At 49.2% G+C, this 27,933-nt stretch overlaps 2 protein-coding genes across 7 annotated transcripts in view; both read left to right on the plus strand.

Annotated features, from left to right (window-relative positions):
* The window catches only part of Vsig10 (V-set and immunoglobulin domain containing 10), a 32,566-nt gene extending 24,080 nt beyond the window's left edge, over window positions 1–8,486 (plus strand). For 2 of the 3 annotated variants that reach the window (XM_076922573.1, XM_076922575.1), the window contains 4 exons: window positions 989–1,099; window positions 2,364–2,379; window positions 4,461–4,696; window positions 6,184–8,486. In XM_076922573.1, the coding sequence (XP_076778688.1) occupies window positions 989–1,099; window positions 2,364–2,379; window positions 4,461–4,696; window positions 6,184–6,239 (419 nt within the window). In that variant the 3' untranslated portion in view covers window positions 6,240–8,486. The remainder of the gene's footprint in view (window positions 1–988; window positions 1,100–2,363; window positions 2,380–4,460; window positions 4,697–6,183) is intronic. The other variant, XM_076922574.1, reaches the window with a different exon arrangement.
* A 2,513-nt stretch (window positions 8,487–10,999) lies between these two features.
* Window positions 11,000–27,891, plus strand: Wsb2 (WD repeat and SOCS box containing 2). Of its 4 annotated transcripts, none has more exons than XM_076922579.1 (9): window positions 11,000–11,122; window positions 17,527–17,695; window positions 20,843–21,087; window positions 21,227–21,358; window positions 23,788–23,918; window positions 25,093–25,265; window positions 25,793–25,903; window positions 26,022–26,129; window positions 26,710–27,891. In XM_076922579.1, exons 1-9 carry the CDS (start codon window positions 11,110–11,112, stop codon window positions 26,870–26,872), a joined length of 1,245 nt encoding a protein of 414 aa, XP_076778694.1. In that variant the 5' UTR covers window positions 11,000–11,109; the 3' UTR covers window positions 26,873–27,891. The 4 variants fall into 4 exon arrangements, with proteins under 4 accessions (XP_076778694.1, XP_076778696.1, XP_076778695.1 ...); XM_076922581.1 differs by having other exon boundaries at window positions 23,818–23,918; XM_076922580.1 differs by lacking the exon at window positions 11,000–11,122 and having other exon boundaries at window positions 17,508–17,695; window positions 23,818–23,918.
* Window positions 27,892–27,933: the final 42 nt, after the last annotated feature.

The following is a 27,933-nucleotide window of genomic DNA, read 5'->3' on the forward strand; positions in this document are numbered from 1 at the left end:
CAGAAAACAAACAAACAAACAAAATAGCTCTATCCTGTGCTGGTCGGTCTGCATACCGGGTACTGTCCATGGGGAATCTGTAGGGCTCTGGCCTGGACAGAGTGGCCAAAGAGTTGCAGTTCTCAGAAGGGAAGCCAGAGCAAAGTGAGCTGCTGGGTCTCTTCCAAGGCCACTGCTGTCCCAGAGTCTCTGGCAGGCAGCAAGATGCAGCGGGCAGCTAGGGGCCAAGTCAGGGCCACGCAGCAGGAAGTGCCTGCAGACAGGCACCTGGATGGTTTGGCTGGGTTGAGGTACAGCTAGGAAAGCCTCAAAAGTCTCCGGAGAGAAAACTCTTCCCTAGATACAGCTCAGCAAGACAGGCACTCTGAGTTGGTCTTTGGTGAAATAACTTGTGCACTTCATTCCCTTGTAGGTAGGATCTTAGAAACATTTTGGGGTAGGTTAGGGTCTAAAGGTGGGTGCTTTTTATTGGCTCAGTCTGAGATGTTAGGGATGCCTCATCTGTATGTGGAAGGACTGTCAGGTGTTGTCCCTACATGACTGATTGTCACAGTCCTCTCAGTGGGATGCCATGGTCACATGTTTCAGGACAGGAACCTGGTCGGGAGTAGATTTAAAAGTCTACCTGTCTCCATTATTAGAATAGCCGGGTTTCCTGAATCAGCTCAACCTTATCAGGTTGTCTGTCTGGTGGCATGGTTCCTTGTCCCAAAGTCCCGGTTCATTGATCACCATGTTCACTGTGATGCTAACTCCCACTCTTGCTGGGGCCTTGGATAAGTCCTAGTGCCTAGTCCACACAGTTACCCAGCTCTGCATTGTCCTTTGATGCCACATGCTTCCTGTGACTCTGTAAATTCTATCTGCCGGTTGATTTTGGAGAGGGTATGTGGACACAAAACCAAGATGAGACAAGAGGTAGATTTGGCTAAAGAGGGGAGGTTCCGGGCGACCAAGCGGAAGGGCTCATGGCGTGATCTCTTCGCAGAACCTGTGAACATCGGGGGCATCGTGGGTACTGTGGTGAGCCTCCTTCTGCTGGGACTGGCCATTGTGTCAGGCCTCATGCTGTATTACAGCCCTGCTTTCTGCTGGAAGGGTAAGATCCCATTGAGGTCCCAGCCTTTTTTTTTTTTCAGGCTTAAAAAAAGGGGGGGTGGGTGGGTGGGACTGAAGAGATGGCAAAGCATGTAAGAGCATTGGCTGTATACAGGGCTGGAGAGATGGCTCAGTGGGGCTCACAACCATCTGTAATGGGATCTGATGCTCTCTTGTGGTGTGTCTGAAGACAGCGACAGTGTACTCACATATATAAAAAGTTAATCTTAAAAAACAAAACAAAACAAAACAAAACAAAACAAAAGAGGGGCTGGAGAGATGGCTCAGTGGTTAAGAGCACTAGCTGCTCTTCCAGAGGTCCTGAGTTCAATTCCCAGCAACCACATGGTGGCTCACAACCATCTGTAACGGGATCTCATGCCCTCTTCTGGTGTGTCTGAAGACAGCGACAGTGTACTCACATATATAAAAAGTTAATCTTAAAAAAAAAAAAAAAAAGCATTGACCACTCTCACAGAGAATCAGGGTTTGATTCCCAGCATCCACATGGCGGCTCACAACTGCCTGTAACTTCGGTTCCAGGGACCCCGGACCCTCTTTTGGTGTCCTTCCTTGAACACTGGGCGTGCATGTGGTGCACAGACATACCTGCAGGCAAAATGCCCACACACTTTAAAATGAATAAAAATTTAAAAAGCTGTGGGTGCACACAAGACAATGAATAAACAAAAATTTCAAAAGCTGTGGATGGGAAGAAAACTTTATGCCCAGCTTCCACCTAGTGGCCCATCCCATAAAGCCTCATTGCAACCCTATGCGTGCATGATAAAGAGGCATTAAGTATGTCCTCACGCACTTAGAATGTTTCTTAGATGGTCATGCTTTGCCACTGTTAGTTTTTTTTTTTTTAAATATTTAGTTACACTTTTATTATTTGCTCTGTACATGTATGTGTTGCGTGCACAGGAGTGTGTGGTTGTGTGTGCCCACGTATGTCCATGCAGAGGCCGGAACACAATCTTGGGTTTCTACTTCTTTTACTCTGCTTCACTGGCATGGGACAGGGTCTGTGTGTACTGGGTGCTCACCCCTTTGGCCAGGCTGGCTGGCCAGCAATATCCTAGGCTTCACGGGTCACACTCCCCTAATGATGTGGTCCCAGGTACATACAGCTATGTCTGGCTTCTTAGGCATTTGACTTGGATCTTAGGGCCTCAGGCTATTGAGTTATCTCCTCAGCCATTGGTGATTGAGACTGAACCAGTGTGTCCAGTGCTTACCCCTCTCTTTTCTCTCTCTTTCAGCAGGAAACACATTCAGGTGAGTGTTTTGGGGATTCTAATGCAAAGGCTTTTCCCATCATTCCTTGTCATTGTTGTTCTTATTCCTTTATAAGAACAATACCACTGATGGGATGAACCGTGCGCCTGACCCCGGGCCGGGAGCTTACTGAGGCATTGTGGGAAAATCTCCATCTTGGTGATGTAGTGGGGTTGGGGTGGTGTGTCTGTTTCACAGAGGAGGGGGAGACCCAGTGGAGTGATTTCTGCAGGTGAATTATGGAGGAAGATGGTGGGGTCTGTCCTCTGACCCAGGTCTGATGGATTCCAGAGTCCTGTGCCCCTTTACAATGGGAACCTCCAGGACGAGAATGCTGAAACATGTGGACTCTGTCCACTCCAGCAGGGATACTCAGGTGTTAGCTTCTAATTCATTTTCTAAAAGATAAAAGGAAGTCCAAGCCCCTTGAACGCTTTGGAAGACAAGTCTAAGCATGCCCCGAAGTCCCCACCCCCACAGGAAAATTCAGCCAGGGAAAAGTAAACACGTGGAATTTGTATATTTTATTTCCCTAAGGTGATCCTGGGCAGTTGAGAGAATTCTTCTTTATGATCCGTGAACAATTAGTTCCTTATTCTCTCTCTCTCTCTCTCTCTCTCTCTCTCTCTCTTTTTTACAATGGGATCTTACTGGTTTAGAACCTTCTTTCGTGGGAAACCATTCCCTTTGCTGCTCTTGTTAAGGGCCATTGTCTAGGCAGATCTGTCATTCCCGGGCTGTTATTCACAGGAGACACCGTGAGGCCTTGTGGGAAGTGGCTGTGGAACCATGGACCTAGGCCTCAGTTGCTGATCCCAAGTCTTTTGTACAGGGTATCCTTTGGTTTCCAACACAGGGACAAGGGACTGAGATGAATATTTCATATATCAAAGCAAGACCTGGCCTCCAGGGTCTCCCAGCATCCCTCAGTCCCTACCTGGCATACCCTGCCCCCAACCTTGAACTTTCCAGCCCAGGACTGCCCTTCCCCAGAGGCTCCTGTCTATGTAATAGTCTAGTCTATGTAATATTTTGGTCCTCTCTCTCTCTTCTCCTTCTCTTCTTTCTCTGTATGCCCTCCCTTTCTCTCTACTCGCCCCCCACCCCCACATCCCCTGTCCTCAATCCTTGGGGCCAGTGAACTCTCCCACTGGAGAGCTGCTTCCCAAATAAACCTGCCTTTAATTTAGTCTAATGTGGCTTAAATTGGCTCATTTCACAGGCAGTGGATACCTATCAGGTATTCCCAGTCCTCTGAGCCTTCATCCCTCCATCCCTTTCACAGAGAGGTGTAAGGAGGGTGAATTGTGAATAGGATACTCCTGGGCCTTTGCTCAGCTGGAAATACATCATTCCTTCCTTGAGCCTGTGGTTGGGCAAGGCAGGCTGCAGCCGTGTAAAGCAAGACCAGTTCTAAGTCAGGATGCTGGACACAGGGCCCACCTGCAGTTTGAGGGAGAGAAGACCTTACCTGAGGATCAGGAGAGATCTGTAGGAGTGAGACAGAAATAAGGCCATTTGAGGAAAGAACTTGGTTTTCGTTTTATTTATTTATTTGTTTATTTTTCTGGCTTGTTTGTTTGTTTGTTGTTGTTTTGAGACAGGTTCTTAGGTATTCTGGGTTGGCCTCAAACTCAACTGTGGTAGCCAAAGATGACTTAACTTCTGATTTTCCTGCATCCACCTCCCAAATGCTAGAATTGCAGGCACTCTGTACCACACATACAAACTTACTAGGCAAACACTCAAGCCACCTAGCTACACTTCCAGCCCAGAATGCAACATTTATATACATTCCACATTGAGAAATACTATGCTAGACACCTGGGACGACACAGTAGGGACAGCATATAAACAGATACCCACAAAAGACATGGCCACCACCATCTCTCACCATTGGTGCCTAAGTCTCATTCTGAAGTTACAATCTCACCGTCACAACTAAGCTATACCAAATGCGTGAAGAACTTCCCATAGTCGTAAGGGGATTACAAGGAGACCCGTGTGGTCCCTTCAGTGGGGCTCGAGTTGAGATAGACAAGATAACTTCCTGATTATTTTTTTTCTCTTTTGGAAATTAGGGGACAGGACATGGGTGACGTCATGGTTTTGGTGGATTCAGAAGAGGAGGAGGAAGAAGAGGAGGAGGGGGAGGAGGAGGAGGACAAGGAAGATGTTGCTGAAGAGATGGAGCAGGAGACAACTGAGGTAGAGGAGTTGCCGAAAGAGATAAGCAAGCATGGACGCATTCACAGGGTGACTGCTCTGATCAACGGGAATTTAGACCGCATGGGGAATGGACTCCGGGAGTTTCAGGGTAAGCTTGCCTCCCTTCCAGACCCTCAAATCTGTGTAGTCAGCTTTCCTGGAGGGTGTCTCTAATAAATAGGGGCAATTTCTTAAAGCCTAGGCAAGTTAGCTGGCTCAAGTTTAGTCTAGAACCCAAGACTCCATGCAAGGTCGAATGCTCTCCCCCCCCCCCCCCAAAAAAAAAAAAACCAAAATGTAAAACATTTAAGTGTCAGTGCATGCCATAAGACTGATACTTCAACATACTTGAACTTTGTTTCATGCACAAGATTATTTAAAATAGTGTGTGTAACATGGGGCTGGCAAGATGGCTAAATGGGTAAAGGGTCTTGCTGCCAAGCCTAATGACCTGAGCTCAGTCCCTGATGGAAAGAGTGAATTCGTTTCCTGAAGTTGTCCTCTGACCTCCACCTCCACCCACTACATAAACAATAAAATGAACTATTTTATACAGTTGCCTACACCTGAGACCTACCTACGGAAACTCCGAAATAAACACAGAGTTCATGTTTATTTAGACTTGGGTCCCACCCCATGGATCTTCATTTTATAAATGCAAATTACCCAGTCTAAAGCCCACATCACCTCTGGTCCCAAGCATTTGGGTAAGCTAATCAACACAAGTTAACTACCAGCACAGAGAAAAAATCATCCAACGAAGTCCGTGGGGAAAGACGCAGTAAGGGGATTGTTGAATTAGGAAAGACCTGTATTGTCTGCGAATGCTGGGGCAGCCTCCTAAGGCCAGGAGGCTAAGCACATTAAATGTATGGGGGAAGCTTAAATGGAAGTAATATGTATCCAGTGCTAAGAGAAAGCCCTAGGAGAAGTGTGCTAAGGGGGGGATTTGATTATCTGATAGTTGGTAGATTTAAAAATCCTGAGACCAGGTGGTGGTGGCACACACCTTTAGTCCCAGCACTCGGGAGGCAGAGGCAGGCAGATGGACCTCTGAGATGAAGGAGTGAGTTCCAGGACAGACAGGGTTATACAGAGAAATCTTGTCTCAAACAAACAACAGAAAAGAATAGGAGTTGGAAGGAAGATGAGAGCTGGAAAGGGGTGCTTTGGTCTGGACCAGCTTTGTGGAAGAGATGGCTTGGAGCCAGGTCTGTGAGAGCAGTTGAGTTTGAATGAGTAGAGAGAAGAGAGCATTTCCGGTCTTGAGGCAGGAGCATGATGGATGACACGCATCAGGCATTCTAGATTCTGAGTTCAGAACTAGGTATAGTAGCAGAAGCCAGCACTTGGGAAGCGGAAGCGGGAGGATCAGCAGTTGAGTTATCCTTGGCTACATAGTAAGCTTGGGGCCAGCCTGGGCTACATGAGACCCTGTCTCAAAACAAAAAGGAGATTGTTGTACCCCCTGCCCTACCTCCTCCATGAAATCCAATTCTTGCGGCTCACAAGTCACCAAGATGACAGGAGACAGAAGGTGGACACTTCCCCTGCTGCTCTGAAATCAGTCAATTCCATCTCTTTCACCCCCAACAGATGACAGTGATGGGCAGCAAAGCGACATTGTTCAAGAGGAAGACAAGCCAGTTTGATGAAGAGGATGGTTCACTGTCAGCTCTGTCTTGCAAGTTCAGTCTGTTTTGGCCGCCCTCTCACCATGCTGCCCCGGGGAAGCTTGTGTTAGGGACTGCTGGGGTCTCCAATGCACAGACACTGCATTAACACTGCATCTCTCCTTCCAACATCTCCCACTGATTTCATTTGGTGTGAGTCACCTCAGTGGTGTGAAGTGCACTGGGAAGGAGCAGCCAGTGTGGGACAAAACTGCAGTGGTGTCTGAGGGGCCACTTGGCTGTGACACCTGGCTCTACCCAGGTGATTTACTGTGACAGACACTGATTGGGGGTTGGGGGGGCACTCGGTACATGTGCACTGTGCCACTAGTCAAGGTTTATAGCCAGCCCCTCCAACATGAATATGGAGGTGAGGCTTTTTAATCACTGTTGAGGTGAGGAACCAGGCAGAGGGGAGGTGTCGGCTACCAGAAGGCATGAGAGTCAGACTGAGGCTTGAAGTCTTTCTTCTTGTTTTGCGGCTGTTTTTCCATCTAGAATACCCGTGAGGTAGTCCCAACTTTCCAAGCCCCTGAGAGATGGAGGAGGTAGTTCAGGGTGTGTAAGAGTACCTAGGGAGGGGCTCCACAGAACTACTGCAGGAGCCTTCTTTGTAGACCTCTCAGCTCCCCCAACCTATGCTTTTTCCCCTAGAGGGATGCACCTTTCCTTCTAGCCTTCACAGTGTACAGACAGAGCTGCTTACGGTTATGAAAACCTGCTACGTGATGGACCTAAGGCTTCTCTTTTCTCATGTCTCTTGTGCTGAGCAAGGTAAACATTTCCTCACAGAGCATTACCTGATACGAACTGGAGGAACGGTCCACTTGGCCTCAGTGTCTGTGTCTTGGAAATGGGAGCATGTGTTAACATCCTACTTACTAGGACAGTAAGTTTCAAAAGAAAAGAGTGGCTGACGACTGTAGCTTGGGACGTAAAGGTTCTGGAGATTTTTATTTTATTTTTAAATTTCATCCAAACATTCTGAAGTCAGGGATCTTCGAAGGGTGCAGTAGGTCTGTGCTAACCATGAAAATCTGACTTGAAATTTGCACCCTGTACTTGTGCACATCCTGCTCAAACAGGACAAGATCTAAGGCTTTAAGCACTTCCTAACACTGGGGCCCCAAGATTCCTGAGGAGCTGGTTAGTGGAAGTACCTGCAAGATGTGGGAGGGGTGTCCTCTTTGAATGCAGGGACTAAAGTGAAGAAACCACTCTCTGTCCTAAGCTCAGGGCACTGAGGAGTCCACCTGGCTGTGAACTGGAGCCCTTGGAATAGCTGTGAAGTGCAAGACCTCTTGCTTCGTGTTGCCCCAGGCACTGGATTACTCTAGTCTCTGCCATTTCACAGTGGGATACTCAGGTTGCCTTCAGTCCTGCGAGCTGGCCTGTCCTTTGAGGCCTGATGAACAGAGTTCCTGGGTCTGTCTACAACTCACAGGCAACTTTAAGAGAAGTTAGACGTGAAGTTGCTAGCTGGGACTATGGTCAATGTTTCATGAGATCGCTCGGTGCTTCCCACAGCTTCCTCTTGTGTGCACACCTGGCAACAGGAAATATTTGAGGGTTTTTCCACTAGCAAACGGGAGGCTTCAAGGGCCTGGGGCCAAATGCTGTTCTCAAACCCTGACCAGTCATCATTGTCAATTTTATCTGCCTGTGTGCACATATATAAAATGGCGGCTCAGTTAAGAGCCCAGGCACTGTTTTAAGGCTTTGTGAAAAACTGGAGCCCACATCTCTTTCCCTTAATGCAATCCATACCCAGATCTCAAGCCGTATATGTTAAAGGCCCAAGTGCAATTTGCACGTTGGTCTCTAAAAAAAAAATAATTCTTATCTGCAGGTATTAGTTAACTGATGAGATCCACTTGTTAGAACTTGGAAGAAAACCACTTCACGGTTGTTTTAATCACATTGATTTCCCCCAAAACCCAGCAGTCATGGGAGACAGGCTCTGCATTCCTGTGGCTTTGGCATTCGCTCCATTTCTCACAGTCACAGAAGGAAGCATACAGGAAGCGTCACTTTCACTGGGTACAGCTTTGTACAGTAAGTGCCAATCAAATTTCTCACCACAGGACTGGGCTACCAGCTGCTGCAAAAAACTGCAGATGGTTCAACGTGGTTGACCTTACCATTTCATAGGGGAAATTTGGGAGAAATTAGTTCTAAGGTTATAAATTTTTGAGACTTTGGAATAAAGCCACTTTTAAAAACATATTTCAGTGATCTTGATTTATGCCTTACTAGTGGATGTAAAGAATGAAGGGTTCAGACTTGTGCCTGTATCTCTGCACTTGGGAAGCTGAGACAGGACTGCTGAATCCAGCCTAGGCTACAGAATGAGACCTTGTCTTAAAAAACAAAACAAACAAACAAAAAAAAAAACAGAAACAAAACAAAACAACCAGCATCAGTTAGCAAGGTGACTCAACCTGTAAAGGTATTTGCTTCCAAGCCTAAACTCAATCTCTGGGACCCACATGGTAGGTGAAGAATTATTCCCAAATGTTGTCCCCGGCATCCACATGCATACCATGGGATCCCTCAACTAGCTCTGTATACACACAAGGTGGATAAATGGACATTTAAAAAACACTTTGTAAAAAGAGCTGAAAAGGTGGTTTGATTTTTGTCCCTGTTACCACTTTACTTTCCATGACTTGTGCTCACTGAATGCATACATACAGGAAAGGGTGTAGCTCACCAATACACTGTTTTATTAACCACGTGTGGGTTCAGTCTCCAGCACCTCAAAATAGAAACAAAACAAACCATTAAAAATGAGACCCTGAAGACAGCAGGAAACGGACATTTGGGAGAGGAAGTACAGGAAGGAGGGATGGCTCTGTAACAGCACTGCTCCTCTTCCAGAGGACCTGGGCTCAATTTCCATTGCCCACAGGACAGCTCACATCATTTGTCGATCAGTTCCAGGGAATCCAATGTCCTCTTCTGGTCTCTTTGGAGACCCAGCAAGTATGTGCAGATATATGTGCAGGCAAAACCAGCCAAACACACACCCACACCCCTAGTGGTGACACACTAGGGACAGTACCATTGGCCTCCACAATGACACAGTCACGAAAAACACTGAAGAGAAAATGGTAGAGGTGGGGGAAGCAAGGCAGGTTAAAAAGAACTGGAAAGAGTAGTGGAAAGTAAGTCTGGAGAATAGAATTGGGATCTAAGGAGGTCAGGAAGGACATCACAAAGATAACGGGAACCCCAAGGCTGAGGGTGGGGAAAATGTTTTTTTTTAAAATGCCTTTAGATATCGAATGTGAAAGGGGGTCTGTTAAGTAAAATGGGAGGACGAGAAAGGGGGACAGGCAAGTAGAAAACACACACACACACACACACACACACACACACACACGGGTGTCCTCAAAACAGACAACTGGTAAACCTCGGGCATATTCTAGGAGCCCTGAGAGGAACTGGGTCATAGAAGAGTGTGCCTGGACTAAAAGCTAGGTGGAAGAGAGCAGCGTACAAAGCAAGAATGTAGAAGCAAGGTTTGGGGCTCACAAAACATGGAAGAGCAATGACTAAAACTCATCACCTTTCCTTCCCTGGCTCCACAGTAGAAAGAGATCCATGACTCAAAAGGGAAGGAAATGGGGAGACTGAACTTTGAGGGAAAAAAAAAAGTCCAGGCTGGGAACAGGAAAAGGGACTGGAGCGACCTTGAGTATGGGGGTGGGGTGGTGACAGGAGACTACCGGGGGATAGCCAGGAACAACTACAGGAACTAAAGCAATTACTAAAAACCCTCTTTTCTCCTACCCTGCCTCCAAGTTAAATCCACCTGATGTAAACAGGGCCAGGACCCAAGGTGCCAGCATCTGCGGACATGCAGGGGAGAACCTCGTGGGGGGTTGGGGGGAGGTTAGCCTTGACCTCATGTCCCCTGTCGTCCCTCCCCTTGGCTTTCCAGGCCGGGCTCTCCAGCACCCCTCCCTCTCAGGGCTGTTGTCAAGGCCAGCATTCCAGCCCCCGCATGAAATTCCCAGCTCCTTCCGCCTGACTTAATAGTCAACACTCAGCATCGTGGCCCCGGCAGCTTCCCGGAGCCTCGAGATGCCCCTTAGGTTTCTCCGTGCCATCCCCAGCCCTTACCCCCTCCCTCCATCTTTACTCGCTCGAATTCCGGGCTTCCACTTTAGATGCTCTCAGAGACCCCCCACCCCCATCTTGCCCGGACTCGGGTTTTATTCCCGCGTCCCATCAGCTTCGTGTCCCCCACATCCCCACGTCTCCTTAGCTGCTCAGCCCAGTGTTTTCCCCCCACCTCGTTGTCCCCTCAGCCCCGCTTCCTCCGGCTCCGTGTCCCATCAGTCCAGCGTTCCCCCGACCCCGCATCCCTTCAGTCCGGTGCTCCCCCGCTTCGCCTCCCCTTGGTCCAGGGTTCCCCTCAGTCCAGCATTCCCCCGGCCCCGTGTTCCTCCGGCTCTGTGTCCCCTCAGCACCCCTTCCCCTCGGCCCGGCGTTCCTCCCGCCCCGTGTCCCCTCAGTCCCGGCGTTCCCCCGCGTTTCATGTCCCCTCGGCTCGGCGTTCCCCTCGCCTCCCGTTCCCTCGGCCCGGCGTTCCCCAAAGCTCGGCGGCGTTCCCCGGGCCCCCTGCTCCCTTGCAGCTCCGCGCTCCCCTGCGCGCTCCCCGCCCCGGCCCCGCCCCCGCCGGCCGCCATGTGACGGGAAGCAGCTGATGGCCTCTGCGGGCGGCGGCGGCGGCGGCGGGCGCGGCCGCGGCGGGGCGGGGGCGGGCGGCGCGGGCGCGGAATGAAGGCCCGCGGCCCTGGGGGCTGAGGCGCCCGCCGCCTGGGGCGGGCCGCGCGTCCTCATGGAGGCCGGAGGTGAGTGCGGCCGCGGCGGGGCGGCGACCGAGGCGGGAGCGCAGCTTTGTTTCACTTTCGCTGTCAGCGGCGCCTGCCGGCCTCCTGCCGCCGCGGGGACCGGAGAGGGCGGGCGGTCGCATTCCCCGAGCCCATTGCGAGGGCTCCGGGCCCGGGTCGCCTGCGCCACAGCTGGGCTCCGGGCCTCGGCGCCCACCGCGGCTCGGTAGTAGCGGCGGCCGCTGGGTGGGTGCCTGGGAACGGGGTGGGGCCCGGGACGCTGCCCCGGGGTGACACGTAGGACCCGACACCCTAATGGGGTGAGGTCCAGTCTTGATCCTGTCCTTGTCCACAGCTGTCACCACGAAAGCTAAAAGCGAGAGCACGGGATGAACTTGCTGGCCGCCTGGAAAGCGCGGAGATGCTAGGGATGGCTAGACCTGCAGCCCCCCGGGGCTTCTCCCCGCAGGGCCCTTGTCCCTGTGTCCTGCTCACGCAATAGTGGCGTGGGTTGTGGGGTCTGTTGCCAGACTCCAGGGTCCTCAAATACCGGAGCTTAAAGGCAGTTTCCGTAGGGGAATTTCAGGAGTCAAGGCCTAGGGCTCAGACTTGTTCCAGGGAAGTTGTAGCTTCACCTAGGTCTGGAGGACTCGGATGCACCCGAAGGCTTGCAGTGCCGGGTGGGTTGTTTGAAAGTCGGGTATTCCCTGGGGTGGTGTCCCCTTTGCATTTAGGAAATGACATTTCTTTGTTTGCAGGAGCCAGGCTTTCAGGGAAAGGTGTCGCGGCAGCTCTTCTCCCGGGTTTCCATCTAGATTAAAGCCTTTCAGTGTCTTCCCCATAGAATTCTGTTTAAATGGCCCCTACTGTTTTCTTCTGTATAGCTTCCGTTCTCATTTCCATTGATGCCTCAAAGTTGTATCTCAAAGCAATCTGTGACCAGACTCCTTTTTTTAACCGGAATCTGTTCCACTACAGAGTTTTGGTTTTGTTTTTTGTTTTTTTGTTTTTTTCCTAGTGATTGACGGGCTGCGTTGTAAGGGTGCAGGCCGAGCTGTTGGGAGCTGCCAAGCTACTGTTAAAAAGGCCAGACTAGGCCAGAGTTTTACCCTCTTTTCAAACTGAATGTCTATTGTAAGGAGATTAGAAATAGAAAAAAGTAGAACGGTGGTTATAATTAATTTATTCATTCAACAAATACTTATTGAGTATCTGGTATGTGCTGGGTACCCTCTAGGTCCTTGCTGGCCCATAGTAATATGATAGCAATATGTAATTTAAACGTAGAAGGAGAAACAGTTGAGATGTAAAGGGATAACATATCTAAAATATTTCAAATTGATTCACTTATGTGATGAAACAAAAATTATAGGAATGTTTTGGAGACTGAAGACTTTCTGTGTGGTCGTTTTAACTGCCAGTATTTCTGCACCACGTGGTGCATGAAGTACCTGAGGGGCCCAGAAGAGGGCGTCGGAGCCTTTGTACCAAGTTACAGATGGTTGTGAGCCACCAGGTGGTTCTGGGAATGGCACAGCAAAACCTCCCATACGCTGTAACAACTGAGCCATTTCTACCACTAAGATTTTACAGTGTGGTGTGTACTTTATAATTTTTAAAAAACATTCTTAGATTTGCTTTTGTATATTCTATGTGTGTGAGTGTTTTGCCTGCATGTATGTCTGTCCACCATCATGCATGTACCTGGTGTCTCTGCAGAGGCCAGGTAAAAGCATCAGATCCCCCCCCTCCCCCCCAAACAAGAGTTAGAGACAATTGTGAGCTACCATTTGGGTGCTGGGAATCGAGCACAGGTCCTCGGCTAGAGTAACACGTGCTCTTAACTGCTGAGCCATCTCTCCAGTTCATGTATTATAGTCTTAATAGATCTGGCAATATATATTATATGCTTATATGTATTATATGCTTAATAGATCAGGGGCTCAGTCACTGCTTGTGGCTGGTGACTAGTAACAGACAGGCACAGTGGTTTGAGGAGAAAATAGACCCCAGATGCATGCTAACCACAAATGCAACCCAGAATCCCCTAGTGTAAAGAAAGCTAAAGGACAGTGACTTTGTCACCCTGGTGAGTTAGGAATGTCACCAAGAAGGTGACATGGACACAGAGCCCTGCTTATTATCATGGAGCAGCCAGTCAAAACTTTCCAGGCTGATGGACCAGCCTAGCAATGCAAAGACCCTCTGGCAGGCAGGCGGGCGGGCGGGCGGCGGGGCAGGATGGATGGATCTCTGAGCTTGTTGCCAGCTGTGTTCCTGCCTCCACCTCTGTTAAAGGGGGTTTCCTTGTTCGGAAGAGGCTTTGATAATTCTTCCGTTCTGCCTACTGTACATATCCCTTGTTTAGTTGGGAAACCTGGAAGGGTTAGGGGAATGTCGGTCAAAGGTTACAGAACCTCACTTAGCTAGGATAATGGCTACAGTTAATAACAGTTATGTACTTGAAAATTGCTGACAGGTTTTCAAGAGAGTCCTCGTGGAGAAAAATGCGAAGAATGTGAAGGAGTGCGTGCGCTCATTAGCTTCACGAGCCTTTCCCTCCCTGTATGTCAGTTTTTCCTTGTAGCCATGTGTCACGTGGTGTCCAGAAAGTATGCAGTGCATATTAATTTAACAAAGCCCTCACCCAGCCACAGGGTCGTGGAGGTACCATCTCAGATGAAGCTGGATCTTCCCAGTTCTGCTTGGTTTGTTTTGAACTTCTGCACTAATTATGGTTTTGTTTTCCAATAGCCAAGTTTAGTTTGAGCCCAGACTCCAGGAGACGAGACTTGTTTCTTCTTTTAGGATCTAAATTCCTGATCTGAAATAGCAAAAGACGAAACCCCCAAATCCCAGAAATAGAGTGTGGCTTCTGGGCAGGGCTAGGGTTTAAGACTTTCTCGTGAACGATGGACGGCATAAGCACCTTGGTAGTCTAATGGGCTGCACTTCCTATGTCTTAGTGGTATTGCATGTCTGTTTGTCACAAGTATCTCTTGGTAGCCTGACAGCTTGCAATGGGAACAAACTTACAAGATTTGCTGTGAACAGACCTCCTAGTGCTTGGGGAGTAGGGGGGCCTCCTCAGTGAGGAGTTCTGGAAAGGAGTTAATGCGGAGTTGTGAAGGCACTGGATCCCGGGCCAGAGGGAGTTGTCCTTTGAGCCAGACACAGTGAAGATAAGGGGCAGCCATGGAGAGGCCGTCCTGGGAAGGGAACAGGGGACAGTTGGCACAAAGTCCTGAGGTTGGGACTAACTGAGCTTAGTCAGATGGGAGAGAACAGGGGCCTGGTACTGCAGGAGCTGAGGGCAGTATCAGGGTAAGAGAGACTGCAGGCTAAGAAGTAAGGAGAACAGACGAGCAGGAGCCAGAGCAGAGCCCAGAGAGCAGTGAGAAGATGGCCTGGCCGGCCAGGCAACACGTGCTGCTGGACAGAGTCAAGAAGTAGCCATAGGTATAGGAAGGAAGGCTTGCTGAGGATTTGGGAGACTGACCTGATGGAACTTGACAGGGATTTGGCCTGGGCAGTGAGAGAAGTGGAGGCTGAGCCCTTTTATTTCGTGTAGAGTGCCATCAGTGCCATTGGATCAGAAGAGTGGCGATGTGTGGGAGGAAGTGAGTCAGGTGTGAGTGTACCGGGATGGATGCAGTTTGCCAGCCTTATGTTGACACTGAGGCCAGGATAGGCTCATGTCCACAAAGTGATGCTCACACAGTTTGTGTACATGAGAGGATTCCAGATACAAACACAAACACACCTCCGCAGGAGCCGTTTGACTATGTATGTGTATACACACACACACACACACACACACACACACACACACACAGCATTTAGGCTTGATGTATTAAAACCTATTATCTCCATTCATCTTAAGCAATGAATGTTTTCTTTATAAAGCCAAGATATGATGCATTAAGATACTATTTGATGTTTGAATTTCTAGCAGCATATTTTATGAGATAAGATATATCTTTGTAGCGGGCTATTTTCCCACTACATTTGTAATAAAGTTTGGCGATTGAGCTGTATGAGAGGCAGAGTGAGGTGTGGGAAGGAGAGGAAGAGGAGAAGGAAGAGGAGGAGCGAGAGGAGAGATGTAGGAGCCATGGAGAACCACACACTGGTCCAGGACGGTCCTGGATAACGATTTATATCATAAGGTTAGATATTGGGAAACAACTCTAATTGTGTGGGCAAATTGTTAATTGAGCATTTCTAAATATATAAAGCCTTTGGTTAATAATTAAGGTTTAGAGTCATTTCTACCAGGTACCGCATCTCCCACGATGGTATCTCGTGGGTGCCAGGGCCATTGCTTTTGGCAGCAGTGGTGAGAACACTGCTGCTCATGGTGGCAGTCTTGGCTAGTCCAAGGAACATGGCGGCCCCATAACAACAAGACAGATTGGGTGCCAGGGTTTTAAATTTTAACCGTAACATACTTGTTGGTTCAGTGAGATCACCCAGTGGGCTTTTAAAGCACTTGCCACAAAAATCGGTTTAGTCCTTCAGACTCATGGTAGGAGAGAACTGGTTCCTGAAAACTGCCCTCAGACCTCTTCCTCCACATGCCCTATGGCATTTGTTTATGCCACATACACACAATCATGTACGTTCTTAAAAAGATACATGTATGGATTTTCCTATTATATACATAGCAGAAAATGTATGTTTTATATGTTAATCATTACCTTGTGTTTCACCAAGATCATGTTAACCTTGGATTGCATGGATTCTGTGACAGATCATTTCTCCACCCAGGAAATGAGTCCGTTCAAGCTAGATTAGATTAGATTAAAGGCAGGTTTATTAGGAAGCTGCTCTCCAATGGGAAAGTTCACTGGACCCAAGGATTGAGGCCATGGGGAGGGGGAAAGGAGAAGAGAGACAGAGACAGAGACAGACAGACAGAGACAGACACAGACAGACACAGACAGACCGACAGACCCCCCCAAAATGTCTGGATTATACAGGGAGGAGCCTCTAGGAAAGGGCAGTTCACCCTCTGGGCTGGAAAGTTCAAGGTTGGGGGCAGGGTGTGCCAGGTAGGGAACGAGGGATGCTGGGAGAACCTGGAGGCCAGGTCTGCTTTGATATGTAAAACATGCACCTCAGTCCCTTGTCTTGGGGTGCGAAACCAAATGTTATATGCACCTAGAAAAGATGCTAGTCCTCTAACTAGGAAAAGTTCCTCATTGTAAGGTGTATGTTGATTTCTTTGAGGCCTAAATATGAGAACACACATAAAAGCAGGCTTTGAAATATATGAAATATAGCTTGTTTAAATTACTTTCTGAGGAGTCTTGGAGAGGTAACTCAGTTAAGAGCGTTGGTTGCTCTCTTAGAGGACCTGGGTTGAATTCTCAGTACCCATGGTAGCTTACCTTCCAGAGGCGCTAACTCCCTTTTCTTGACTTTATGGAAACTGCATACATACAATACCAATGTACATGCAGGCAGAACCCATACACATAGCATAACTTGTAAGAAGCACATTATTTTCACAGAGAGTGTTAAATCCCAGAACTGCTAAAGTGGGTGGGTGTGCACAAAAGGTTAAAAGCACTCATTTTCCAGGCTGACTTACAGTCAGCCATGGCGCTTAGAGGAACTGTGGCTGGGTTTAACTAACACTGCCCACTCTTAGAAGGAACTCCTGGAGAGCGAGGTGCAGTCATCTTGGTGGTACAGAAAATGCTTCAGTGCTGGCCCCCAACAGGTTTGGGTTCTTTTGATAGTAGGAAGTTGGGGTGCTGCCTGTCAGTAGACCTAGGTGCAATTCTTAGAAAATGAACGGGATGTGAATGGGAAAGGGGCTTCGACTCCACAGGGCAGGCCTGGGCAAAGGAAAAGCGGCTTGCTGAAGGGCTTAGTGCTGGGCTGTGGTGCAGACCCAGCGCAGGCAGTTGGGAGCCTTGGGACAGATTTGCTGTGTGTCTTCAGCTTTGGCAGGGTCCCTGGGGCTACAAGAATGACTTAGTAGTCACTTAGATCAGGTTAAACCAGGGCTAAGAGGACTGTGTGAAGTACGAAGTGGAGCCAGTAAGTCTGTTCTAGAAGGAAGCGAGGAGAGATCTGGGCATGAGAAGGAACCCTTGAATTGAAGGCACCCAGGTTCCTTTTGAGGTTCCTTTTGAAGAGCATTCACTGGAGACACAGTTGCCTCTCACTTTCTTCCTGCTTAGGCACTCACAGGGAAAGGAGACTTCATTCACCAAGTCCACCACACCGAGTTGCTCTGAGTCACACTGGGGAGGGTTGCCACTGAGTAACCACAGTGGAATGTAGCCTGTGGCTACTGTTACTGCCCTAGGTCATTTAACAACTCTCTCCCTCCCTCTTGGGCAGACAGCAGCTTCCCCAGTCTGGTGGTCAGGCCGGGAGAGTGGACTGAAGTATGATCTCTCCTTTCCCAGAGGAACCCCTGCTGCTGGCTGAACTCAAGCCTGGCCGCCCCCACCAGTTTGATTGGAAGTCAAGCTGTGAAACCTGGAGTGTGGCCTTCTCTCCAGATGGTTCCTGGTTCGCCTGGTCTCAAGGACACTGCGTGGTCAAGCTGGTCCCCTGGCCCTTAGAGGAACAATTGTAAGTCCTCTTTATACTGTGGGGGATGAAGGAGGTCTGTGGGGGAACTGGGTACCTTTCCAGACTGTCCCTGCTCTTTGGGAGTCTTTTCCAAGATTAGGTGGGCAAAGGAGGTCTGAACACTTGAGGGCTTGGTCATGAAAACCCAAAACTCCACATTCTGGACCCAGGGAACCTGGTCTGGAGAGAGTGTGTTGGCTTCATACTGAATCTTTGAACAGCTTTATTGAGCTAGAAGTGATACCCCATACATACAGCTTGTCCATGAAGTAAATGGCACTGGCTGTGCTCTCCGTGATCTTGTAATCACTTCTGGGGAGATGGGGGCAAGAGGACCACAAGGTGGAGGATAGCCTGCACTAGGTGAGACTCCGCCTTAAAAACTACAAAGAGTGTGCAGTGCAGCATCTTCACAGAACTGTGCACCTGCCACCACAATCAGTTCTAGAGCAGTCACGTCCTCAGAGACCTGTCTCCATTGTCCTCCACAGCTTTGGCCCAGCAACCATTGTGACTTGTGCTGTCACTGTAGGCTCGCCTGTCCAGGGCTTTTTCTTGGGATATTTCTGCATGGGACTCTCTTAATACAGCTCCACATAATACCTGGCAGTTCAAGTGTGTGGGTGTGTGTGCACGCGCATGCGTGTGTGTACACCACTGCTCACTTTTGTTTCCTGTGCAGTGACGATGTAGTAGTGTGAGATGCCTGACTCAGTTGACAGGTTTTTTATCTTATCTGCTCTGAATGTGTTTGGACACATCTATGTAGGCAAGTTTGTTCAGTGTTAGACTGAGGGAGTGGACGCTGTTTCCCACAGTGGTGGGACTGTTTTATGTGACCCCAACAGAGTCTTCAGATTTGAAATTCAAGGCTTCCTTGAGACCCTTGACTCTGGTCCTCTCTTTGTTCCAGCCCGGCACTCCTGGTGTGAGGTGGAGTCTGATTTGCGTTTCCTTCCTGCTACCTGAGCCTTTTTCCTGTGCTAATGGATCTCTGAGTCCTTCCTTCAGAGAATCCCTCCTCCTCAGATCTCTAACAGGATCTTTGTTTCTTTTCTGTTTGTTTTTCTTTGGTTTTCTAACCTAGTTTGTAGTTTCCTGTGCCAGTGTTTCTCCTGGTCTTGAGTTATTTATTGATTCAGTTGAGTCTGAATGTATTTATTTATTCGCCCTGTATGCATGTATTTATTGTAAATCTTCATTTGGCACTGAACAGAGGCAGAGAACCCTGAAGTACAGGAAGCTTGCTCTGGAGGCTCCTGGCATTTCTCACCAGTAATGCTTAGGTACATTTCATGGGAAACTGTTGCCTTGATACTGGTAATGCCACCAAGAGTCCTGATTGTCCTAGGACAGCCCAACACTGCTGGGGAGGAAGGTGTGAGTTACACAGTCCTCACTTCCTGGACAATTCAATTCCCAAGAATCCTTGAACTGTCCAAAGTGGGGGCCTCTGAGGTAACTGGTGGTGGGCTGCCTCCTGAATGGCTTCACCTGGAAAGGTGAGTTGGATTAGTGTCCTCTGTAACAGGAAGGGAAGGTCAAGGCCATTCTCTGTCTGAATGCCTCGTTACATTTGTAAATAGAGTTAGAGACTCTTTGTGTCTGGGTTGGAGTCTAGGGTCAGCTTGTTGTCTAAAGTCTTTGTTGTTTTGTTCTCTTGCTGTTTCCCTCTAGAGTCTTCATACTGTTGATTACATACATCCTTGCAGGCAAACACAGCCTTCTTTTGATAACCAAGAAAACAGGGGAGGGCTGTTTGAATGTTAGTCTTTTTTTCTGTGTTATTTACCAAAGCAAGAAACATATTCACTAGTACATTAAATGAGAAGTTACCGTCTGGGGAGATAGCACAGGTTTTGAAGAACGATCATCCGATGCGGTACAAGCTGATGACTTCTTTTTAAAGCAGCCAGGCACGACAGTGCCTCGTCACTACAGCTGCTAGTGAGGCTGAGGCAGGGAAATAGCCTGAGCCACTGAGCAAGGCTCTGGAATAGGATGCAGCTCAGCGTTGGGGGGGCGGGGGGGGGGAGGAGAGAGGCTTCTTCCTGAGCGTGTGATGCTCTGGGTGCCATCCCTACTAAACCAATACAGACAGCAAAACAAGCCACACCACCATGGGTGTGGTAATGGCTGCCATGTACAGTCACGGGATTGCCTGAGATAGGCATGTACAGTGGAACAGAACGTGTGATACGGCCCATGGGACTGTCTCAGAAGTGAGTACACAGCTGTTCCTAGTGACTTGTTTACTGTGGTTAAAGTCTGGTTGTTCTGTCCTGTGCTAGACCTTGGACCAGGCCTCTGTATAAGGACTCTGTCACACAGCTATGGCCCCAGGCTGAGTACTTTTCATTATTTATTTCTGGATTTCTTGTTGTTTTTTGCATTTCGTGAGCTAACTTAATTGGTACTGGCACCGTTATATTCTTGTTAGGGGTTATTTGTGTATTGGTGCGACTGGTGACCCAGTCTAGGACCTTGCCTGTGAGAGAAAGGGACTCTATCTGAGCTCCAGTCCAGCCTAGAATAGTTTATACATTTAGTTTTCCGAGACAGGGTCTGTATGGCCCTCATTGTCCTGGAACTTAGTATATAGACCAGGCTGGCCTCAGACTCCCAGAGATCCAAGTGCTGGGATTAGAAGTGTGAGCCCCCACACCCAGCTGTTAGACATTTTAAAAAAATTCTATTAGCCAGCCGTGGTGAAGCATGCCTTTAGTCAGACAGAGCACGCAGTAGGCAGAGGCAGGTGGTCTACATAGAAAGTTCTAAGACAGCCAGTTACACAACAGAGTCCTGTTCCTGCCCCATTCTATTAGGAAATGCTTCTGAGAGTGAACATTCCCTGCTGTCCACCAGTAGTCATGCACATGACTTTCAGGAATAAAGATTTGCATAAAAATATGTGTGTGTGTGCGTGTGTGTGTGCGCGCGCGCGCGCGCAGGCCACCCCAGTTCAGGGCTGCTGCAAGTTGGATGAGCCAAAGAGGTAAAGCCCGTGTCCCACAAATCCCAAAAGGAATGGAGGCTGTTCCAGAGTCCATCGGATGCCGGAGTGACTTCTAGTAACTGGAAGTCTGGCTGGCAAGGTGGTTGACCTTTACAGTCGTAGATTCATTCAGAAATGTCTGCTCTGCCCAGTATCCCTAAAGGATTCGAAGCCAAAAGCCGAAGCAGCAAGAATGACCCAAAAGGACGGGGCAGTCTGAAGGAGAAGACGCTGGACTGTGGCCAGATTGTGTGGGGGTTGGCCTTCAGCCCATGGCCCTCTCCACCCAGCAGGAAACTCTGGGCACGACACCATACCCAGGCGCCTGATGTCTCTTGCCTGATCCTGGCCACAGGTCTCAACGATGGACAGATCAAGATTTGGGAGGTACAGACAGGTAGGTCTTTCTAGCTAGTACTAGGTCCAGGGTGGTGTGCTCTTGACGTGTGGTCAGGCCCCACTTACTGCCAGTGGGCTGATGAGTGGTCACCAGCCAAGGAGCCTGCCTTCACCTTACACTGACCTGTTCCCTCCAGGGCTCCTGCTTCTGAATCTTTCTGGCCACCAAGACGTCGTGAGAGATCTGAGTTTCACACCCAGTGGCAGTTTGATTTTGGTCTCTGCATCCCGGGATAAGACTCTTCGCATTTGGGACCTAAATAAACACGGTAGGGGGGAGGGGCTGAGCCACTTGGTCCTGTGCTGACTGCTGCCTTCATCTTTCATGTCAAGCACCTTCCTCCTCAGCATGATAACCTGAGTTCCATCTCCAGAACTCACATGGTAAAGAGAAAAAAATGGCAAAGGAGGCAGTCCTGCAAGTGGTGCATTCCCCAACAGTGAGACTTGGCCAGCGCCATGCTGTGGCGGCCATCCTGCCTCTCGCTATGGGGCGTTTCTCCTACCGTCTTAGCAGTGAGAGTGCTCATTCATTGCCAGCAGCTGCCTGGCCCTAACATGGCTTCCGTGGGACACGCCATGCCTGGAGCCTCAGCAGCAGGCAGCTGCTTCTGTGCTGGAGGCTGGGAAGTCTTAGACTAAGGAGCCAGCCTGTGGCTAGTGACGGGAGCTCACCCCAGCCCATAGATGGCTCTGTCACAAGACACTCACGGCTCTCTAGGTGTGCTTTCTTGCATAAAGCACTACTCCCATTCCCAAGGACCCCATTCCAAATGCCATCTCTTAGAGATTGTGTTTGCATCCTATGAATTTTGTGGGTCCCCACAGTCCATAGCAACTTGTAGATAAGCAGGTCCAGAGGTGTTTGGAGTGTCCTCATTCAGACTCCTCACTCACTAAGAGACACTCCCCATTTCCGGTCTCTGTCTGATCCGGGAGCTTGAGCCCGAGCAGCTCAGATGGGCCTGCCAGCAAGGACCCGAGTTAAACGCACAGCTAAGCTGCCCACCAGCCCCTCACCTGCTGGACTTTGAAGATGCATCTCTCTTATGTATTCCTAGCTGCCCTGGAACTCTGCATAGACCGAGTTGGCCTTCAACTTACAGATCTGCCTCCCTCTGCCTTCCAAGAGCTGGCTTTGAGGGTTTACACCACTATGCCCAGCTCCGACTCCGCCATGTTTCATGCTGTGTGTAGAGATCCTCGTCACCGTATGGCTTAGCCTAGGTTGGCCCTGGACTTCACTGGAACTTTTCCTCCTCCCAAATGCTGAGACTAGAGGCCTGGTCACCCCTGGTGGGAAGATTTGAGGGAGCAGTAAACCCCCTGCTGAAGAGAGTGGACTGTGGGGGCAGGGGTGACTGACCGTGAGTGGAACAAAGGTGGACTGGGGGGTGTCTCTCTCTCTCTCTCTCTTTTTTTTTTTTTTAAGGTTTTTCGAGACAAGGTTTCTCTGTGTAGCCCTGGCTGTCCTGGAACTCACTCTGTAGACCAGGCTGGCCTCGAACTCAGAAATACACCTGCCTCTGTCTCCCAAGTGCTGGGATTAAGGGCGTGCGCCACCACTGCCCAGTTCTTTTTTGTTTTTAAAGTGTATATGTATTCACTGAGAATGTATGCCCACCATTCATGACCCTGGTACTCACAGAGGCCAGAAGGAGGTGTCCTATTCCTTAGAGCTGGAGTTAGAGATGGATGTGAGCTGCCATGTGGATGCTGAGAACCAAACCTGGGTCCTCTATAAGTGCAGCAAGTATCTTTGAGCCACCTTTCCAGTCCTGAGTAGCGTTTTCCAACAAGAGAGGGCAAGATGTGTTAGTGGCGAGCAGGCATTGTCCTGCTAACCTGACTTAGCATAATACGTTCAGTTCTGACAGCGAGGTTGCCATAGAAGCAGCTGACTGACAGACTAATCACTTAGAGCCACATGGACCCATGAACTCCTGTGAGTTCCAGCCCTCTACGTCCTGTTCTTACCCACTTTCCCTCACACACATCTTTCACATGCCCTTGCAATTGCTAACCCATGTCCAGAATCCAGGATCTGTCCATCCAGTGTCTGTACTGGGGAACACACTCCTGAACACACACACACGTAGGGTTTTGAGTCATTTGGCAAGAATAGACTTTCATTCCTCATCTTTTCTCCTGTATATTGCAGTTTGCCTTAAGCAATACCCCACGTGGGGAAGTTTCTGTTCCTCTGGACCACAGGCTGAGCGCACGACCCATTGACTCACTCATTCTCATGTGGGCCAGCCTTGGGAAAGTCCAGGCCTGAGAAGGTGATGCACAGCACTGACCATACCCTGAGTGCACAGCACAGTGTCACTCGCAACCTGGTTTTCTGACCTCAGAGCGCATGCCTCTGATGACTGTCCTGCTTGCGTGCTTGAGTAGAGTTCCATAGGGAGCTTTGAGAGGCTGTCAAGCCTGGACAGGTGTGAGTACTTAACGTGCTGGGTCTTGAAAAGATGGTCCTCTGTGCTGTGCATGTTTGCCATCCCCACCTGCAGACCAGGGGAAGCTGCAGGGCATCAGTGCCCTTGGCTCTTTGGCCACTGCATTCATAGATTGTAGGTGCTTCCTTTTCCCGTGGATTTCCAAGTGGTTGTCACCTTGTTGTTCTTGTCCTGTACTAGAATGTGGGTCTTTTGCCTGGCTGAGACCTAGGTTTTACTGGCCTTTTATTTCTCAGGGCTGATCGTCTTCTGTTCTCGTCTGGCAGGGAAGCAGATCCAGGTGTTATCTGGCCATCTACAGTGGGTTTACTGCTGCTCCATCTCCCCTGACTGTAGCATGCTGTGCTCTGCAGCTGGTGAGAAGTCGGTAAGCCTCCAGTGTGTGTGCACAGCATGTGTGTGTGCACGCCTGTATACAGCGTGTGTGCGTGTGTACCTGAGCTGCAGTCTGTGTGCCAGTGTGTCCCAGCATTGGCTGGCTGCCTCTGGCCCCCTACACAACACTCAAGAGGCTGGAGCATGAACATGACCGTGGAGAGGAAGATGTGGAAGTGGGTGCTTCATCTCTGGAGGAGGTTCTTTTTCCAGAATGGTGAAGTGCAGTATTTTCAGACCTTTTTTTTTCCCCTTTGGAGTCCAGAATTTTAAAAACTACAGCCCACTCAGACCTGAATTTGAATCTTTCCAGTTTGACTCCATGTGATTAGAATTCCAGTCCAAACCCTGACAAGAGTAGTGCTGGTCTGTTGTGTTCTAAAGACATTGGAGCCGGGGCAGTCTGGAGAGGTAGTTTCTCTTCTGCTTGTGTAACCTAACTGATGTCGGATGTGACAGTTTTGAAGGGGTTACTGTCATAGCTCAGGAACTTGATCATGGAAGTAAAGCACTTTCCTTTCTTTGTTTTTGGAGACAGGGTAACATAACCCAGGCTGACCCCACCCCCGCTCCCTGCACATCTTATGCGGGGCAGGGATGGAGCCCAGGCTCTGTGGAGTATTCCGAAAGCTCGCTCCTGAGCCTCGTCTCCACCCTCTCCGAGTTTTGTAAGGATAAAAAAGGAAATCCTACTTTGATGAGTCTCATCAAGGTTTAAAGTTATGAGCTAGGTCAGATGCAGTCATGGTCCAGATTTCCAAGGTTCTTAAGCAAGGCGTTGCCAGTCTGGGAAGGGTGCTGCTGCTTGGTCCACTGGACCTGCTGTTCATATCTGATCCTCGGCTTGGCTTCAAGTGGAACAGGCTGCCACTGCAGGGGTCTCCTTCAACCCTGTTACCCCATCTCAAGCAGGGGTCAGAAAGCAGTGTGCAATATTGAGTAGGCAGCCTTCTGTAGGCTAGCCTGGCCTATGCTCTCTTAAAATTCATTGCAATCTTTACTTTTTTTTTTTTTTTTTTTTTTAACCCTGCATAAAGGGTCCTAGGAGGGCTGTAGAAACAGAGAACTAGACTTTCCCTGGCTGAGACCAGGGTTTCTCTGCCTGTCACTAGTGTCTATGCATCTTGCTTCTGCCCCTCACCAGACACATTTCTGTCCTATTGCAGGTCTTTCTGTGGAGCATGCGGTCCTACACACTAATCCGGAAACTAGAAGGCCACCAAAGCAGTGTTGTCTCCTGTGATTTCTCTCCTGATTCCGCCTTGCTCGTTACAGCTTCGTATGACACCAGTGTGATTATGTGGGACCCCTACACCGGCGAGAGGCTGAGGTCACTTCAGTAAGGACCTTGTAGGGTTATGCACGTTACCTTGGAGCCTGGGATGGGGAGGAAGAGCTTGGCTGGAAGAGCACAGTTGGCTCCGTGCTTTTTCTGTGTTGAGTTCTCTTCAAGTCAGACGACACCAGTGGCTGGACCCACCTGTTAACTGAGTGACTCCCATCCAAGCTGTGGCCTCCACTGTAAATTCTCCTGCCCTCACAAGCTTGCTCCACTTTCTCCCGTTTCTGTTGTTTTAGAAGCAAATGATAGTAGTTCTATAATTATCACAGATCCGCTTAAAAAGTCGGTTTTCACTGTGGCATTTAAGTGGAGCTGACCTACTTTACATAAAGAAATTAGCACAAGGAAGTGTCGGAACCCTTCTGACATCTCGAGACACTTGGAGCATTCAAGGGACCTTGTTTTCCAGTGTGCAGTTGCTACAGTTTTACACAAGTACTGGCCAGAGCGTTTACTGTGCTGCCTGTGGGTGGGGTTCTGGGGAAGGGATGCCAGCACTCCAGACCTGCTCTGTTTCTTTGTAGTCACACTCAGCTTGAACCTGCCATAGATGACAGTGATGTCCACATGAGCTCCCTGAGGTCTGTGTGCTTCTCACCTGAAGGCTTGTATCTTGCTACAGTAGCAGATGACAGGTAAGGAGGCACTGCACGATCTTAGCCAGCTGCCTTCGAGCTGGTACTTGCTGGTACTGGCAGGCATTCCCTCGCTGGCCCCTAGCCCAGCTCACATGTACACTTCTCTCCCATCCAGACTCCTCAGGATCTGGGCTCTGGAACTGAAGGCTCCGGTTGCCTTTGCTCCTATGACCAATGGTCTTTGCTGCACATTCTTCCCACATGGTGGAGTTATAGCCACAGGGTATGTATCTGCACTGAACAGATGGACAGCAGTATCTCGTGTGTATGCCACGAAGAAAGTGTCTACAATAGTAATGTCAGTTATAGATGTTAGTGGTCAATGTAACTGCAAGGAGAGACCTTTATATGGTCCATGTTACCTGAATGGCCAATTCCACAAGGAGGCATAAGATAAGGTGATGCAGTTTTTATATGGGAAGTCTACAGCTGAGGTCACTTACAGATCACATCTGTAATTGGTACATGGCTGTTACTGGATGAGCTCAGGACCTTCTCGTGCTAGGCTCATGTCATCAAAGGTGATTTTGTTGTTTTGGACAGTCTCAAAACTCACTAGAGTTCCTGACTTTGGGTTCTTTCCCACTTTAATCTTATGAAGCAGCTGAGATCACAGCCATGGGTGACATCCTGGGCTTTAAGAATCCTACCAAATAGCAGTCATTGCCCAGCATTTGCAGCTTTTTCCAGTCAGGGCGCACTTAGCTTCTGGAGTCTCCATTTCAGGTCAGCCCAGAACCACCTCTGTCTGTTGAAATGAAAACAGCTCTCGGGCTGCTAAGCACTGGTCTCTGTTGTTTCAGGACGAGAGATGGCCATGTTCAGTTCTGGACGGCTCCCCGGGTCCTATCCTCACTGAAGCACTTATGCAGGAAAGCCCTCCGAAGCTTCCTGACCACGTATCAAGTCCTAGCACTGCCGATCCCCAAGAAGATGAAAGAGTTCCTCACGTACAGGACTTTCTAGCAGTGCCAGCCACTCCATCTCCTGCAGCAGAAGCAGTACAAGGGACTGGCTAGGATGGAGCCAGGCAGACCACACTGGACCAGTGTGGACCTTCATCCTATGGCATGTGCAGAGTAGGTCTGAGTGATCCCACGTCCGTGGTGCCGGCCTTACCTCGTCCTCGTCCGTTGTGAGCAGCCTTTGTGAGTCAGTCTAGTCGTGTTGAAGCCAAGTGCAGTTGTGGATGGTGTTTGGGTAATGAAAGCAAGCAGGCACCAGAGCCTTTCTGGTGGTGGCCAAGTCCACACTCCCTTAACTGGGAAGTGCCTGCTGCCTCTTGCCAGTCAGCAGCTGCATGGTCAGGGGAACTTTGACATGGGGTTCCTTACTCAGCTGCACGTGGACTGGGCTGTGCTTCTCACCAATACACTAGTGCCGGCTTCTCTTTTCCTTTACCCAGTGGTGTGCATGTGTAGGAAGTGACAAGCGACTCTGTCAGCTCATACGAGGAGGTAGTCCTCAACTGCATGATGGTCAGATGGCCATTTATCAGCATCATATTTATTTGTATTTTCTCAGCAGATATTAAGGTACAACGGTGTTCTCTCAATTGTCTCTAAGAACCAGAGTTCTTAAGTGGCCCAGTTGTGGAGCCAAGTCTTAGTTGTGTGGAGTCAGTGCTGACATCACTGGCTCGTGCTGTCACGTGTGTTTGTCACTGCTGCTTAACCTCAATGGGATTTATCCTCCAGTTCCAACTGCCCAAAACAGACAAGGCCCTTCCTTCCAAGCACCGTTCTTTGACAGCGGTAGCAGCTACCTATTCAAGACGCCTCACACAAAGTCTGCCTTAGGAAAGTTAATATATTTTAAATTATTTTAAAAGAAACTCAACATCCTATTCTTTGGCCTTTCTTAATTGAAGCTTTATGGAGGCAGTGTTAACATTGTATAGTGTGTGCACAGAGGAGTGGCCTCTGTTATCTGAAGAACATTGGAAACTGAGGCTTTCATTGAAGGGAGAAAAGAAAAAAGAAAAAGCCTGTCTCTGTCCTTTTTTTTTCTCATTAAAAAACAAGCAA

Source organism: Arvicanthis niloticus, chromosome 24 (genome assembly GCF_011762505.2).
Source record: "Arvicanthis niloticus isolate mArvNil1 chromosome 24, mArvNil1.pat.X, whole genome shotgun sequence".
NCBI lineage: Eukaryota > Metazoa > Chordata > Mammalia > Rodentia > Muridae > Arvicanthis > Arvicanthis niloticus.